This window comes from Sorex araneus, chromosome 4 (assembly GCF_027595985.1).
Source record: "Sorex araneus isolate mSorAra2 chromosome 4, mSorAra2.pri, whole genome shotgun sequence".
Lineage (NCBI taxonomy): Eukaryota > Metazoa > Chordata > Mammalia > Eulipotyphla > Soricidae > Sorex > Sorex araneus.
The window spans coordinates 131236005-131253566 of record NC_073305.1 but is presented as its reverse complement, the minus strand read 5'-3'; the positions used below and the strand labels follow the sequence as shown (position 1 = coordinate 131253566).

The window sequence follows — 17562 nt, the reverse complement described above, 5'->3', positions numbered from 1 at the left end:
GTTTTTGGCATATCAAATACGCCGAGGGTAGCTTGCCAGGCTCTGCCCTGCGGACGGGATACTCTCAGTAGCTTGCAGGGCTCTTCCGGAAGGAGGAATCGAACCCCGGTCGGCAGCGTGCAAGGCAAACGCCCTACCTGCTGTGCTATTATAAAAATAAAATATTTCATCTTTAAAATAGTCCTATGGAGTACAAGTGCTATGATTTTTTTAAAATCCTCCTTCCCGCCACGCCCCCATCACCATTCCCATGTTATAATAAGGGAATGCGCACAAGAGTAGCAAAGGAACTGACCCAAGGTCACACAGCTAACTGGAAGCAAGAGGCTCCTGGATTCAAACTCAGTCGGTTTCTTAAACACTCGGCAAATGGGGAGAGAGATTCTCCCCCGTTCTCCCTCTATAAGGTACCTAGGGTCCTTTATATTTGTAGATCATTTGGCTCACACGAACGGAATCGACGCGAGTTCTGGCCCACCACGGGTCACTCCGTATGGAAACTGCTGCCTGTCCATCCAAATCATCCTCTTCTGCCACCCACACGACACATTTTCATCACTTTCCCTGCGTTTCTTACCCAAAGGGCTGTCCCTGACACACAATCAAGATTGACGGATCTTGTTTCCCACCGTGTGGTCCCCAGGCCACCCATCTGACGTGGCGCATCCGGGCGGAGCATCGCTGGTGGCGGAAGCCCCTGGGGGCCGCCGTGAGGATAGATGCACGTTTCGGAGAAGGACCTACGGGGTTGTGTCAAAGGCAGCAGCAGCAGCAGCAGCAGCAGCAGCAAGCAGCAGGGCTGGCGGGTCGGGTCCTGTCCGTGGGAACCAAACCTCCGAGCCTCGAACGCCAGGGTGGAGACTCAGGGGCGTCCCGCTCCTTGGTGGGGAGTCCCGAGAAAGGAGTTGTGTGAGTGGATCGCTGGACTTTGAGCGGGGAGGAAACGACGCTTCTAGTTCGCACTTCGGCTCGGCATTTCTCTCCCTGCTGGGACACTCTCCCCTAGAGGAGGCCGAGGGGAGCGCCCACCGCCTGCCGGCCCCACGTGCTGCCCGGCTCCCCCCAGCTGATGCCCAAAGAAGGGCAGAATCCAGAGGCGGGCGAGGGGCCGCGGGGCTTTGAGTGCGCGCCGGGGGGTGGACGAGGAGGAGCCGGCCCGGGAGTCCTGGCCGCGGCCCCGGGCTCCGCCCGCCGGGGGGCGCGTGCGCGATGCGCCCCAGCCCGGGCCGCCGCCGCCGCCGCCGCCGCCGCGATGCCTATTTTAGTCAAAGCCGCTGCGGGCTCCGGGACCCGGCACCAGCCCGGGCGACTCGAGCCCCGCGGGCCCGCCGAGTGGGGTGCCCGTCGCGCCGTCGAGTCCGCGTCCTCTGAGCGCAAGCGGCTGCCACCCCAAACTTTGGCCCGGCGGCCCGGGCTCGGCGCCTGGGACAAGCCAGGTAAGGATTTTGGAGGCGCCACCCCGAGCCGCGGGCTGCACCCCTCCCTCCCGTCTCCTCCCCTCGCGCGCGGCTATTTGCAGCCTCGAGCTCTCCCGGGCTAAATCGGGAAGCCCAAGTTGGATCCCAGCTCCACTCGGAACAACTTTGCGGGCTCCGGAGTCGGCCGCCCGGCGCCCCTGCTGCAGCTGCGCCTTCGCGCGGGCCTCGCCCTCGCCAGGGGGGTTCCCTGTCCTTGGAAGCCGCCCTCCTCCCCGGGTCTGCGCTGGAGGACCCTCAGGTGTGGGCCGCCACAATTCGGACAAGGCAGCGCCAGTGGCGTCGTCCCCACCCCCGTGCCCCCACCCACCCCCACTTCCCCCGGGAGCCCGGCCCCGAACGGGTGTCCTTTCCCGCGCTCTACCTCCGAGAAGCCCTTGATGAGCTCCTCCGGCTCTTCGCTCCCCACGGGGCTGCAGGAGTGTCCAGCACCCCTCCCAAACCAGAACCCGCGACGGTGCCTCCTCGCCTCCCCCCCCCCCCCCCACCAGGGCTGCACTCAATCGGGTGCACGGTGTCACCCACCGCTTCCCGCTCCTGGGATTGCGAGACGGGCGCTGCGCTCGCGGCTCACCCTTCTGGGTCTAGAACCGTGGACACGGACCGTCCCCGAAGGAGCCAGGTGAGCGGGGCTTCCCGGGAAGCGCGGATGATGGGGACTCTGCCATCCTCGCCCCCCACCCGAGAGACCTAGTTTTCTTAGGCGTTGGGAACTGAGTTGCAAGCCGGTTAAGTCCCAGAAGCTCCCTGCTGTGAAGCAAAAATAACTGGGAAATGACTCTTAGTATCTTTAATAATTTTTTTGCTATTCCAAGGATGTGCAAGGATTCCGGTAGAATTGCGGAGTAAATTCGAGTCCGTTCTTGCTGGCCGCTGTTATTTTATTTTCATTGGTGTCATTTGGGAAGGCTCCTGTTAGTTTAGGCTTTCGGCTGGTTAGACCTCTTAACACCTAAGACCGGAATTTACCTAAAAAGTGATTTAAGGAATTCGGCTCCAAGTGATAGAAGAAGGATAATTTATCTTGATTTAGTCCAATTTAATCCAAACGTTTACCAATTTACCAGTCTAATTTTACCCTTAAGCCAATTTATTTCTGAAGAACAGTGCAGTGTAGACTACTTGAATCTATTTACTCCTGTCAAAGGGAGCTGAAATCGGTTAAGTCTGATCTATAATTATAAATAATAGGTACCAGCATTTCAGAATAGATATATAGACATCTAACGAAGTTCATTCAATACATTATAATAAGAAATATGTTACTTAATACTAGTCTTCCTGTGGAAATAATGCGATTAATTCTGATTTGGCCATTAAGAGCAAACTTTGTATAAGTGTGACTTTTAATAATGTGCCCCCCATTATAGTAGATTTATATTTTTATTGACTCAGACATTTGGAAAGCAGTTAGATTTGTATGCTCTCTTTTGCTTTTGCAACATTCATTACCTTTATTACCTGTGTCAATTATTACTCTTACACTAATGAACCACTTCAGGATTATGTAAAGAGGTCTTCAACAGACTTGATTAGTTTATTCATTGCTTATGAATGTGTGCATAATATTTTTAATATTTTAAGAGTGTGACATTCTTCCCCATTTGTTTATTAATATTGCTTTGAATGTCCAGCCTGTATCAATTATTCAAACACCTACACCCTTTACTTTTGTATGTTGAAGACAGTGGAAAAGTACAGTTGCTTGTGTGATCTTATTTGGGAAGAAAAACCTGTTTCTAAATTAAATTTAAAGGAATTTGGGGTTTCCATTTAAAATTCTTTTCCTGAAAGAGAATAGTTTGCATATTGCTAAAAGTTATGACCTCTCTGTTGTCAAGGGTCCAATGTGATAATGAGTAATACTCCCTTTATTGTTGTTATTGTGGTGATGGGCTTGATTGTGATGCTTGCACATTGAATTGTGGTTTCTCCTTGGGCCACTTCTCAGATTTCAGACTCACACTCTCAAGTCAGCAGGGCCTGAGAGTGTTACTCCTTTAGCAGTGCTTGCACACATGCTGGCCAGTGGTTGCACCTTTCCATATAAGCGCTCACCCAGAGTTGCTTGGTGCCCACAAATATACCCACAAGGGATCACACTTCCTGCTCATGGTGCTCAAACCTCTTTTTAGTTCTCCTACTCGCCAAGGCAGGAGAACTAGTTGTGGGGGCTCACACACTTGACCTGATCCTGCCAGAAATGGCCAGCAGTACCAGGTGGTGTGAGGGAGGTGGGAGGGAACTTCCCAGAGAGCAAAGCTATGGGGCTCAAACTGTAGAGCCAGGTTTGAGAGATCGATTGCATAGTGGTTTGGGTGCAGTCAGATTCTGGTTCCATCTCCGGCACCACATCACCTGGTGTAGCCCTGACGGTCCTGCATCACAGAGTGTGGCCTTGGGAACCCTCCGCTGCCTCCCTGCCCCCTCTCATCAAAAAACAAAACAAAACAAAACAAAACAAAACAAAACAAAACACAACTACAGTGCCGAGAGGATTCAGTGCAGCACCGTGAAGCGGGAACCAGGGACTGACTTGGGGCCAGTGACCTCAGCCACAGAACTTCTTCTCTAGCCTCTGTTTTGGGTTTCTTTTGCTCTTTCTCTTTTGGGGGGAGGGTTGTTTACGGTTTGGGGGTCATACCTGGCTGTGCTCAGGGCTTATTCCTGGCGCTATGCTCAGGATTACTCCAAGGTACTTGGGGACCATATGCATGGAACCCTGGTACGTGTGTGCAAGGCAAGTTTATCCACCGTGAGCTTTACCCACTGTACTATCTGTGTGACCCAGTTTTGGGTTTCTTGTAAGAACCAGATACCAAGAAATATCTTGGTAATATTGTCAGTCCTGGGCTGGAGCGATAGCACAGCAGTTGGGCATTCACCTTTTGATTCCTGTGCCCCTCTCGGAGAGCCCGGCAAGCTACCGAGAGAATCAAGCCCACGCAGCAGAGCCTGGCAAGCTACCCCTGTGTACTGGATATGCCAAAAACAGTAACAATAAGTCTCTCAATAAGAGATGTTACTGGTGCCCACTCGAACAAATCGATGAGCAACGGGATGACAGTGACAGTGACAGTGATTGTCAGTCCTAAATACTTTATGTTTAGGTTCATGCAAGCACAGGTAAAATATATGTTCTTAGGAATATATGGACTAGAGCAATAACATAGTAAGTAGGGTATTTGCCTTGCATGCAGCTGACCTGGATTCGATTCCTCCGTCCCTCTCAGAGAGCCGGCAAGCTACCAAGAGTATCCCGCTCGCATGGTAGAGCCTGGCAAGCTATCTTTGGTGTATTCGATATGCCAAAAACAGTAACAACAAGTCTCACAATGGAGACGTTACTGGTGCCCACTGAGCAAATTGATGAACAACAGGACGACAGTGCGACAGTGCTACAGTGAGACAGTGCAACAGGAATATTTGCTATGGATTTTAATACTGAATATTTCAAGGTATCTTTATGACATATATAAATAAACTAGAATTTTACTATGTAATTTGTGAGATGGTACCCACTACTTTTTTTATTAATGAGGAAGAAAGTAGTGATTTAAATTGAACAAGAAAAGAAGTTATAAATGTTATCTTTATATACATATAAATTATAATGTGTATATTGTGTGCATGAATGATCATGTAGAATGTCTATGTGTATGATATTATTTAATGACAGTATAAAGTGAAGTTTTCAAATAATTCTAAGCTTTCAAATAGTAAGTATAAGGGTATTTTAAAAACACTATTAAGTAAACATTTTTCCAGTTATTTTTCCCATGTTCTAATTGAGTGCGTTAGTGGGACTATGATAGAGGACTGTACAAAAATGTAATTACTATTGTTACGAATACTGGTGTTTGTTTTTTAGGACAGTTAATTCCCCCATTTCTTCCCCACCACATATGTATATATACAGACATATGTATCTGCATGCACTTATGTTCAGGTAGCATTGTACTACATATCTTGTGTATTTAGTTTGAATCATAAAGGGAAATGAGGGCCAGGATGTGGCTCAAGTGATAGAACACATGCCTTAAATGTATGAGACCCTGGGCTCAATACCCAGTACCACACGGTCCCTGAGCAAAACCCAATGTATATATGCTACAGCAGTCACAACAAAATAAAGACAAAGAAGGTATTTTATCAATACTTTTCATTTTTATATTCACTAAGCATTTGTTTACAATATTACAGAATTTTAGGGGGTTAGCTTCATACCTCTGTCTCTTTGTGCAGTGGCTGCTGTTTCCACTGCCAGAGTTCCAAACCCGTCACACCACCCAAAGAGCCTGTGTTTGGGCTGGAGCAATAGCACAGCAGGTAGGGCGTTTGCCTTGCACGTGGCCAACCCGGGTTCGATTCCCAGCATCCCACATGGTCCCCTGAGCACTGCCAGGAGTAATTTCTGAGTGCAGAGCCAGGAGTAACCCCTGTGCATTGCCAGGTGTGACCCAAAAAGCAAAAAGGAAAGAAAGAGCCTGTGTTCATTCCTCCCGCCTCCCCTCCTCTTCTCTCTGCTAACAGCCAGTTTCCACTCAATCTAGGACTTAGTTTTCTTGTTTCTTGCCAGTTCATTTGCTTTAGTTATTCATATTCCACACACAAGTGACACCATCCATCTTTTACTTTCTTATTTATCACTATCATTTAATAAGGACATAGATCCATTTAATATGTAACCCAGCTGATTTTTTTTTAATCACTGTGAGATACAGTTACAAAGCTTTCATATTTGAGTTTTAGTCATACAATGATCAAACACCCATCCCTTCACTGTAGGATAACATTGGGTTTGTCCTTTCAGCCTGCCACAGGGAACCCGATAAACTGATAAACCTAAGTTCCCTGTGGCAAGGCTGAAAGGACAAACCCAATGTTATCCTACACTCCACCAGTTCACATTTTCCACCACCAATGTCCCTAGTATCCCCCCTGCCAATCCCACCCCTCTCCCTGCCTCTATGGCAGAAAATTTCCCCCATACTCTCTCTATTTGGGGGCACTATGGTTTGCAATACAGATACTAAGAGGGTATCATGTTTGGTCCTTTATCTACTTTCAGCACACATCTCTCATCCCGAACTACCCCTCCAACCATCATTGACTTAGTGAACCCTTCTCTATTCCAGCTGCCTTCTCCCCCACCAGCTTTCCAGGTTCAAAGCACCCAAGAAGTCGACATAACATTTAGTTTGCAGAAAGAATATAGTGTGACACTTCTAGAGATGTCATTTATTACTGTGTTTTTGTTATTGTCTTTTTTTTATAGGGAAAATATCAAGATGAATTATACTGAATCCAGCCCGTTGGTAGAATCAACTGCTATAGGTTTTACACCTGAGTTATTAAGTATCCTACCTGTGCCTTCCAATGAGACAACTTGTGAAAACTGGAGAGAGATACATCATCTAGTTTTTCATGTAGCAAATATTTTTTTTGCAGTTGGGTTGGTTATTCCAACTACTATTCACCTTCACATGATCCTTCTTAGGGGGATGTTCACTATAGGTAAGTTGTCTTCCTGAGATTTGATGCAGTTTTCTGTAACAGACATCAAATGGACTTTCTGAAATTCTTACCAGGTCTGTAGCATACCAGAAAACATTTCAGTCTTTGTTACAAAATTAGAAGTATTTCAAGTTGCTTGGAACATAGGCCTTCATGTGTTCTATCTCTCCTTTTCTTACCAGATATTTAAAAAGGTTTTATTTGTTATTTAGATTTTCTAGATATCAAAAGACCTATTAGCATGTAACATTACGAACTCTGAAGAAGGACAAAAATCTCATTTTATCACTTGCTAATAGTGGAACGGGGCCTATAACTTAATACTCTACATCTCAGTTTACCCATGTGTCACATGAGGGTAAAAATAATACCACCCTCTAATGTTGGGGCCATAGAAATGGCTCCCCGGGCCATGTGTGTCCGGAGGCCCTAGTCTCAGTGGGTGGTACCAAGTGGATGCCAGAAGTAGCCATAGGGTCAGGAATAGACCCCAAGCTCTGCCTGGCAAAAAGATCCCCATGCCCCCATAACTAACAAATAAAAGCACCTCCTAATGTATTTGAAGAATTAAGTTAGTGTATGCTTATATCTGATTTATATATATGTGTATATATATATATCCATCTATATAACTTTGACTAATAGTGCCTGACACATAGTTAGTCTCTATAGACTTTGTTATTACTCAAAAAAGGCATTTTTTTCCTTGCTGGGGTCAGTAAGAAAGCCACTGGGAACAAAACTGGAACAAAAGCAATTATCCAAACATATTAGCCAATAAAACTTTCCTATTTTTTTTTGTTTTACTAACCCTGATGAAGCAGGTGAAATGTATCCACAGAAAAATGCTTAAACAATTAAATTTATTTTTTCCAAGATTCCTGACAAATTCCTGACAGATTTCTCTTTTTAAAAATAATTTTTTAGAGGACATTGGTTTACATGATTGCATTTATTTTAGGGGTACAATGATAGCATAGCCCCCTTATCAACAAAGTACCAATATTCCTTTACCACAGTCCAGTGGACCCACTCTCCCCTTTCATGCCAACGAATTACTCTCTACAAGCTTATTTCCCTGATGATTCATTACCTCGGGTGCATTTCTGAGCACCTGTAATGTGTCACACAGATCAGAGTCGGCCGTCTCCATCCTTGAGAAGGACTCGGCTGTGGAGATTGGAATGAAACAGATGGGCTGTCCCTGGTGCCGAGCTAAAAGCCGGGTGCAGGTGTGTTCCAAATCAGGGAGGAGGGGAGAGGGTGGGCTCTGCAGGAGGGTGCCCCTGAGGCACCTTGACATTGGAGCTGGGTTTGCAAGGTGACAGGCATTTCTCTGAGACCGAGTGTGTGAACTCCGGTAGGAGGCCGTGAGGACAGGGAAATTCAGCCTCTTGAGGGAGAATGAAAAGCACTTCATTTTGATGAGCTTTAATACTGTCACAAACATGAAAATAATAAGCGGAAACATCCCGAGAGACTGAGAAGTGGCTAGAAGTCACCTTGGGGGTGTCATTCTGGTTGTCACCTCTTGGGGAGATGGGGATGGCAGCAGGAAGAGCAGAGCGAGAATGAAAAATAAAGGCAGACCCTACTGCTCGGATGTGAATCTTAGGACTAATCTAATCTTTAGGATGTAGAAAGGACGGAGGGGATCATCGAGTTTGACACTTTTTAAAAGAAATAGAGGCCTAGAAAGGTTAAAGGATTCATCCAAAATGAAGTCAGAGTAACATTGTGTGTCAAAAAACCCAAGTAAGAATGACTTTGTAATAGCGGTGCTTTAATAAAATAAAAATTTGAAAAACAAACAAAATGAAGGCAGAGAAAAAGTGGCCCAAACAGGACATAATTTAGGTCCTCCAGTCTCCCACTCAGCCTCCAGTCTCCATTAATTAGTAGCACTATAGCACGGTCGCACTGTCATCCGTTGTTCATCGTTTTCCTTGAGCAGGCACCAGTAACATCTTCATTATGAGACTTGTTACTGTTTTTGGCATATTGAATACTCCACTGGTAGCTTGCCAGGCTCTGCCGTGCGGGTGAGATACTCTCGGTAGCTTGCCGGGTTCCGAGAGAGGGACAGAAGAATCGAACCCGGGTTGGCCATGTGCAAGGGAAATGCCCTACCCGTTGTGCTATCACTCCAACCCCCATTAATTAGTAATAGTTTTAATTTTTTCAGTACCAGTTTGAATTTCTTGTCTGCATAATATTATTTAAAGAACATTCAAGGACTGGGGATGTAGCCCAGTGATAAACCACTTGTCCAGTATGTGTGGGGTCTTGGGTTCAATTCCCAATGGCTGAAAATGACAAATAAATGGAAAAAGGAAAAAAAAAGAGAAATATATTTCTATGTTTACATTTTAGCTATTTTTCAAGTGTTCAAATCATTCAAAAGAAATAGAAAATTGTAAATAAATAGCTTTAAAGAGGTTACCTATAAAAGTGATGTGTTTGGGGCTGGAGCGATAGTACAGTGGGTAGAACATTTGCCTTGCATGTGGCTGACCCGGGTTCGATTCCCAGCATCCCATATGGTCCCGTGAGCACTGCCAAGGGTAATTCCTGAGTGCAGAGCCAAGAGTGACCCCTGTGCATCGCCAGGTGTGACCCAAAAACAATAAATAAATAAATAAATAAAAGTGATGTGTTTGCATCATATTGATATTTTCATTTTAATATTACAAATGTATAGTATCTCTCCCACTATAAGAGTGATCAAAATAATCTTTTTTGAGGGGTCACACTCACCTGTGTCCAGAGGCTACACCCAGAGCCATATGTGGGAACACTCCGTTGGTACTTAGGGTGTCATGAGGTTCTGGCGATCAAACCCAGAGCTTCCATATGCAAAGCATTTCTCTTTTCCTAGGAGTCATTTCCCAGGCCCAAACTGAGGATATTTTTCTGAAAGTAAGACAGTAAGAACAGAGAAAAATTTTCATAGAAGAATGGATGTCATCAAATGAAAGTTTAGATGATAAAGATTTTGCTAAGAATTTCAGTTTCACTAATAGTCATGGAAATACAGAGGAAATATTTTCCTTACTATCAAATTGTTCCTAATTTTATTATATCAACATTGATATAGCATCCCCAGTTACTGGGATTTCAAATTTCTGTAAACTTTTGGGAAAAAAACTCTTCTATATCTTCAAAAGCTAATTAAAGTTCATCTGTTTGATTTACTGTCAGGTAATCTAACTAACAGCACCCAAACAGATCAATAATTATGTTTAAAGATGTTCTTGCCGCTGGTCAAAAATCACACTCTAAAAATCTCATCTGTCTCCCAGTAATGAGATGTCTAAATTAGGCTTCATTCAGTTATAGTCATAAAAGACTATGAAAAATCACGGAATAGGAGTAGGCTTTTAAATTGTGTATCTAGTACAGGGGCTGGATCGATAGCACAGCGAGTAGGGTATTTGCCTTGCACACAGCCAACCCAGGTTCGATTCCTCCACCCCTCTCGGAGAGCTTGGCAAGCTACTGAGAGTATCCTGCCCGCACGGCAGAGTCTGGCAAGCTACCTGTGGCAAATTCGATATGCCAAAAACAGTAACATGAAGTCTCACAATGGAGATGTTACTGGTGCCCGATTGAGCAAAAATCAATGAGCAACGGGATGACAGTGCTATAGTACAGAATAGAAAACATAGTTTTGCCATCAGATCAAAATGCATAAATATTTTAAGGTTTCCCCTTAAAAAAAAAAACCGACTTGTGGGGGCCAGAGAGATAGTATAGTAGATAAGGCATTTGCCTTGCATTTAGCCGACCCCATTTGATCCCTGACACCATATATAATCTCTAGTCCCCAGAGCATTGCCAGTAGTGATCCCTGAACTAGGGAACTAGGTATCAGCCTAGAGCACAGTTGGGTGTTACCCCAATTGTCCCCAGCCCCAGCAAAGGAAATAAAGGAAAAATACTTGAGGGCTCCAAGGATATGGTGTAAGTCATAGTATTCATCCTCAACACACACACATGGCCTGAACTGGTTACCAAGCACTGATGTGCCTCCATCCCAGCACCACCAGTGGCTCTGGTAGCCCCAAGCACCTGTGGGCCCAAGTACCATTGAGCCTGAACATTGTCAGGAATAGCCCTAGGCCCCTCCATCTCAGCACTGCTGAGTGGGTCCCTCTAAAATTCTTTCTATACATTATAAATTTTTCTGCAACAAAACTTGCTTTTCCTTCTTTTTAGTAAACAGGAAAAATTTTAAAGGACATTTAACATGATATCTGGTTGAGGCACTTCTTAAATGTGTTCAGTTTATTTCATATACAAGAGGTAACACATGTGTTCATCATGTGCTGTGCTGAGCCTAGAGCAGACATCTAACATGTTCATTTTGTTATTCAACAGGATGTACCCTTTATATCATCTGGGCTACTCTCTACCGATGTGCCTTGGATATAATGATCTGGAACTCTGTGTTCTTGGGTGTCAATATTTTGCATCTTTCATATCTTGTGTACAAGAAAAGACCGGTAATTGCTAAAAATTAATTTATATGGGAGAACTATTAAAGCTGAAATCCTTTGGAAAATGCTTTCTTTCAGACTTGAGAATCTGCATCCAACGTCTGTAGTGCCTTAAATATTATTTCCATCAAGTGTAGAGCTTTGGTTATATAGGCCTGAAGGTAAAACATTTGAGTACCTTAGAATTTGATTTACAATTTTTTTTTAAAAACTTTTTAATTATTAAAGCAATTTTGACAGGAGAGAACATGAACACAATATTCTCTCTTTAGTCATAAAATGTCATTATTTCTTTTGGGGATTGATATTCAAATGTCATTTGGGAATCACTTTGCCTACTCATAAAACTTAAGTGCTCATAGGCAGCTTCCATGAAGAACATACTGATTTCAAAATACCTCATGCTTTTTAACAATGTAATTATATTCATATTTTATGAGAATGTTCATTTAAGGGCAGCTAGATTTTTGGTGAGTTGTTAATAAAACAGCAGAATTTAACTTTCATTTTTTGTCTCGGTGTTACCTTGTGTTCCTTGGTCATACCAAGAGGAAACAGATGTCAGTAGAATAGGAACATAGCCAAGCTCCTGAAAATTAGACACATTTACTACCCAAAGCTTATATGAGTAGTCAGTAAAGTTAAACATGTAATGCCTACCCTAAATGACTAGAAAGTGAGACAATTTGGGGCTGGAGCAGTAGCACAGTGGGTAGGGCATTTGCCTTGCATGCGGCTGACCCAGGTTCAATTCCCAGCATCCCATGTGGTCCCCCAACCACTGCCACGAGTAATTCCTGAGTGCAGAGCCAGGAGTAACCCCTGTGCATCTCGGGGTGTGACCCCCCCAAAAAAGAAAGAAAACAAAGTGAGGTAATTCATAGGAAACTGAAATTTGAACGATTCCAATGATCTGCTACTTGCCCCTGAGGCTATTAGTGCCCCCTAGGGTACTGTCACTCTCTTTGGGACAAACACATCACATTTCTCATGCATTGAAACCCAGCCTCTTTTGCTTAGAATATTTGCCTGTTTTCTCTAGAGTTTTCTTGTGTAAAAAAAATAAAAATTTCAGTGACTCCTTAAGCAACCATTTTTAGGTTATTGTTGTTTTTTTTCTTTTGTTTTTTTTCTCACTGCCCTGATATGTGAACTCTGCAACTATGTGTTAGCTGAGAGGTTAGTCCATAAGTCTTCATTTTAGGGTCACTGCTGGCACTACAGGTTCTCTTTGGACCTCATTTTCATGACAGAGAGAAAGAGGTAAGAGAACGGAAGGGAAAAATCTCAATGTTTCAAAAAACTTCTCATGTTCACTGGCCAAAGCAATTGACATGGTCAAACCTGATAAGTAATATGGGGCAAGTATGTACAATCCTTCTATAGGTGGTAAGAGTAGCAACTAGTTGGGAATAATAACCTTCACCACATTTACCATTATATTCCTTGTCATTCCACACAGAAACCAAGTTAGCACATAATAGGTGTTCCAAAAACAAGACAGTGGGTAGATGCTTTTAAAGAGAAGTATGAGGTCTTCTCTTCATAAGGAATTGGGACTTAAGCTGAGACAAGCTGAGCAGATTATGAGTATGAGTCAATAGATTTTTTTCAGCTCATAAATTCATTACTGTGCTAGTATATATGCTGGATATAGGACATAATTGTGAATAAATTATTGTAAACACTCATTACTCGAGCTCTGGAGTGGAGGAGGTAGATGATAGTAATCATGAGGATTACTTTTTCTGAGTATCAGAATTTATTGGAACCTCAAGTTCTGAACATAAGGCGCAGAAATTGATGGTGTTAGAGTGCCAAATAATCACTTTGTATCACTGCTTTTGTTTTTTGAACTATCAGCCTGCTTCTTTGAAACATATAAAAGCTGCTTTTTCCTTGAAATGAAATGGAACTGCAGGAAAAGTATGAGCATTGAAAATTTTGTATCTGAGCAACTTTCTGAACCTGGGTCTAGAAGCTTCAAAGGGGAGCTGCCACTGGTGTTATTTGTATATATGATCATTTAAGCCAAAATTCATTCACATGCAGGACCGTTTGCCATCTACAGTTACTGTGGCTTTCAGAGACTCAGGGTGGACCCAGAGATAAGGCACGGACTGAGTTTTGGAGAGTCTGACAACAAAGACTATTATTCCATTTTGCTTTTTCCTTCCTCTACTACCAAATTTATTAGTCAGTGGGTTCTCCATTCTGTGAAGTTTATTTTATCTTAAGATGCTGCTGCTGTACTAGCACATTTTTACACCCTTCACTTAGCTTGGAAATAAATAAGTGGTAGCTGCAGATTTATTTTCTTTTTGGGGGGGGGTCACACCCAGCGATGCTCAGGGATTACTCCTGGCTCTATAGTCAGGAGTTACTCTTGGTGGTGCTTGGGGGACGATATGGGATGCCATGGATTGAACCCAGGTCAGCCGCTTGCAAGGCAAATGCCCTACCTGCTTGTACTATGGCTTCGGCCCCGGTAGCTGTAGATTTTCTTAGTGCATTATGTAAGAGTTGCCTGGAGATAAAAATGCTTCATGTAGGTATTTTAATAAATTAATTTTATTCTTATTTATATTTTAAATATTTTTAAAAATATTTAAAAATAATGATGGAGAATATTTAAAAGAAGGGCAAGTACAATGAGTAAAGCACTGTACTTACACATGACCGACCTAGGTTCTATTTCTTGTTCCATATATGGTCCCCTATACACTGTCAGGACTGTCTCTGAACACTGAGCCAGGAGTAATCCCTGAACACTACCAGGTATGACCCAAAACCAGAAACAAACAAAAAATCTAAAGGTAGTATATAGAAACATTACAAGAGGTCCTTTAAAGGACAAGAGAAACTCCCCCGCCCCCATGTGGTATTGAACATGGCACTCACTAATGGTGCATATGGTTGTCCTCTACTAGATAAAGAAAGGTTAAAAACATATAGCAATTAATTATCACTAATTGACATTCATTGATTTTTTTCTGATAATTCTATTTGCCATTCTTTTAAATTTTTGGATCAAGTAATATGGAATAAATTTGGTATAAGCCTGCTAAGGGGACCAAAATTTAAAAAAAAATAAAAGGTAGTATAAATATTTTTCTGAAGAACAAAATTTTATTTTCTGCTAAAAATGGAAAGGTGGAATAATTTATAGAAAATGCTAAGATTGGGAATACAAATGTTATGATAAAATTCAAAAGCCTCATAGTTGTTTCAACTATTTGTTAAATACAACTAACAAATAAAGCTTCCCCCATATGCTCTCAGAGTTCAGTTTCACTGAGAAGGGTTCGTTTTGCAACTAGCTTCCATCACTATTTAACTCTTTGTGCAAGATTCTGAAACACAGAAGGGGTTAGATATGTATTTCAGACTTGCTTGTTCTCGGTGTGGCATTTAGAGCACAAAAGCCAATGTTTGGATGCTGCTGCATGGGTGCAGCATCTAGTCATTGCTGCATTTCAGGTAAAGATTGAAAAGGAACTCAGTGGCATCTACCGGCGATTGTTTGAACCACTCCGTGTACCTCCAGATTTGTTCAGAAGATTAACCGGACAGTTTTGCATGATACAGACCTTGAAGAAGGGCCAGTCTTATGCTGTAGAGGATCAGACTTCAGTTGATGAGCATCTGAGTATTCTCCTGAAGGGAAAGTAAGTGCTTTCTGGTAACTGCCATTCCCTGTTTGCCTTGAATCTTTGTCATGACCTCTTTGTAGGAACTGGACTAAAGAGAATGTTGTTGACTAATGCAGAAAGTGGTCACAGGGTTTGATAATGAATTTTCATCTGGCAAATGGTTTTTGAAATGCTATGGAGCTGTGTATTAAGCTTATGTAGAATTTCCTTTTCTGAATCTTGTTGCTGCTAGGATTTTCAGTTGTTTGACCTCTTTTTATCTTTTATTTAAAGTTAATGAGCCAAAAAATAATAATAAATAAATAATAATAATAAAGTTAATGAGCCAGTATTGCAGTAGATTTAAAGAAGTTATGATGATTATGTCAGTTTTAGAGGTGATTTGTTTTAAAAGTTCACAAAAATACAACTAACAAAACTTAAGTATCCTGGGGAGGGAACCACTATATATTATCCTGGCATAATCATTCATATTCCTCCTTTCCCTCTCAAGAGTGCTCAAGCTTGAATGATAAATTATACGGTTCCTGGAGTTATAAATAACCATTGGAAGGCATATGTGTGAATTCAGTTCTTGAATCTGACTCTTATTTTTGTTGCTGAAATTTATTGGGAAATAAATACTTATGCTTCAGGAAGTGCTTTCAATTATGTCAGTCCACTGTAGAGCCTTAAAAACTTTAATAAAAATGCAAACCCATCAAATTACAGAGAATTTAGGAATGTTCTGTTCTATCTGAAATGCTGTGTGTACATTGACATTGATTTCTCTTATCAGAATGAAGGTCTCCTACCGAGGACATTTTCTGCATAACATTTACCCCTGTGCCTTTATAGATTCTCCTGAATTTAGAGCAACTCAGATGCACAAAGGTGAAAAATTCCAGGTATGTTTTAGCATGCATTTGTAAAAACATTTTTAATTGATTGCAATTCTTCAATGTACAGTACTGTTATTGGTTGTTTACCATGCACTTAATCCCAGTACCACATCAATCACCAATGTGCTTACCTCAGTGTACATACCTTCCTACCCCAAGGAACCCTCCCTTTCAGCCCTCTATCTACTCAGTCAATTCAATTGTGTGGATTAATTCTCCCACTTTATTGCCTTTGACTCTTTGTTGCTACCTTGCTGTGTATTTTTCAACCCTACATATGAGAGATCATTCTGTATCTATCCCTTTCCACCTGACTGACTTCACTCAGCATGCTAACCTCTAGTTCTGTCCATGTTGTAACAAATTTAGCATGCGTGATTTTTAATATTGAAGCTAGCTTGTTTTTCATCCAAACCCTGATGAATATTAATAGAGGGTGAGAACTATAGCTCAGCAGAATCATGCTTTGCATCCAGTTAGCCCAAGCCTGGCACCACATGGTCCCCTGAGCTCCATCAGGACTAACCCCCAAGCATAAAACCAGGAGTAGCCCCTGAGCATCTCTGATTATGGCCCCCAAACAAGCAAACAAACAAAATAATATTAATAGAGAGGTGGCTGTGATGCATTGAAAAAAGAGGTTACCAAATGATCTATAAAGTATGATCCCATTAAAAAAAACTAAAATATTGACTATATTTATACTAAAAGAGGTCATTTAGCCTAAGTGTTAACACTACTATTTCTGTATTATCAGTTTGAGTGCTTTTCAAATTTTTTACTATTTAAATTTTTATAGTTTTTTCCCCATAGAAATTATATAGTGTTTTATCATGAAAAGGAAGGAAAATGTCAATTGTGTACAATCAATACTCCTAAAACATGTCATTGGTTATCTTTATTGTGGAAAGTAAAAAATAGTCTTTATACTAGGGAATTTGTTGATCCTTTTGGAAATAAAAACAGAAAACTTCATTTAACAGTAAAGAATGAAGTACCCCACAATTATCATAATTTGAACAGCAATTTTTAAAAAATCTGTTTTAAAAAGCTTAGTTTGGTGGTATATCATTTTAATTCTTTTTATAAATTTCAAGCCATTTTTATTGTCTCCATTATTGGTAAGAAACTAACTTAGAAGATGCTATTTCTTTAGTCTATAAATATATTACCATAAGCAGTGATAAGGAGCTAATCTGAGAATAGGTTTCCTTATGTCAGCAAAATAACTGTTCAGGTATAAAATGGACTGGATGGGGTGGGATTGTTACACTTGAGGAAGGAAAAGTGATGACAAGAAACACTAAACTTTTTTTTTCTTTTGACTCAAGTTTTGAAAGGCTAAACAATTTGGGTTGCTTCCTGGAGATAAAAAAGAGAAATCAGGGCCACAGCAATAGAACAGCGGGTAGGGCATTTGCCTTGCAGGCGGCCAACCTGAGTTCAGTCCCCGACATCCCGTATGATCTCCGGAGTACCACCAAGAGTAATTACTGAGTGCAGAACCAGAAGTAATCCCTGAGCATCACCTGGTGTG

General features: G+C 42.2%; 2 protein-coding genes across 2 annotated transcripts in view; both read left to right on the top strand.

Moving 5' to 3' along the window:
* Nucleotides 1-1069: 1069 nt before the first annotated feature.
* LOC129404363 (rho GTPase-activating protein 17) lies at nucleotides 1070-2169 on the top strand. The gene is made up of 2 exons (XM_055136719.1): nucleotides 1070-1436; nucleotides 1520-2169. The coding sequence occupies exons 1-2, from the start codon at nucleotides 1070-1072 to the stop codon at nucleotides 2167-2169; spliced, it is 1017 nt and encodes a 338-aa protein (XP_054992694.1).
* Nucleotides 2013-17562, top strand: part of BVES (blood vessel epicardial substance) — a 47794-nt gene continuing 32244 nt past the window's right edge. Inside the window, exons 1-5 of the mRNA XM_055137222.1 lie at nucleotides 2013-2097; nucleotides 6754-6992; nucleotides 11373-11497; nucleotides 14972-15159; nucleotides 15923-16031. Coding sequence (XP_054993197.1) covers nucleotides 6767-6992; nucleotides 11373-11497; nucleotides 14972-15159; nucleotides 15923-16031 — 648 coding nt within the window. The 5' untranslated portion in view covers nucleotides 2013-2097; nucleotides 6754-6766. The remainder of the gene's footprint in view (nucleotides 2098-6753; nucleotides 6993-11372; nucleotides 11498-14971; nucleotides 15160-15922; nucleotides 16032-17562) is intronic.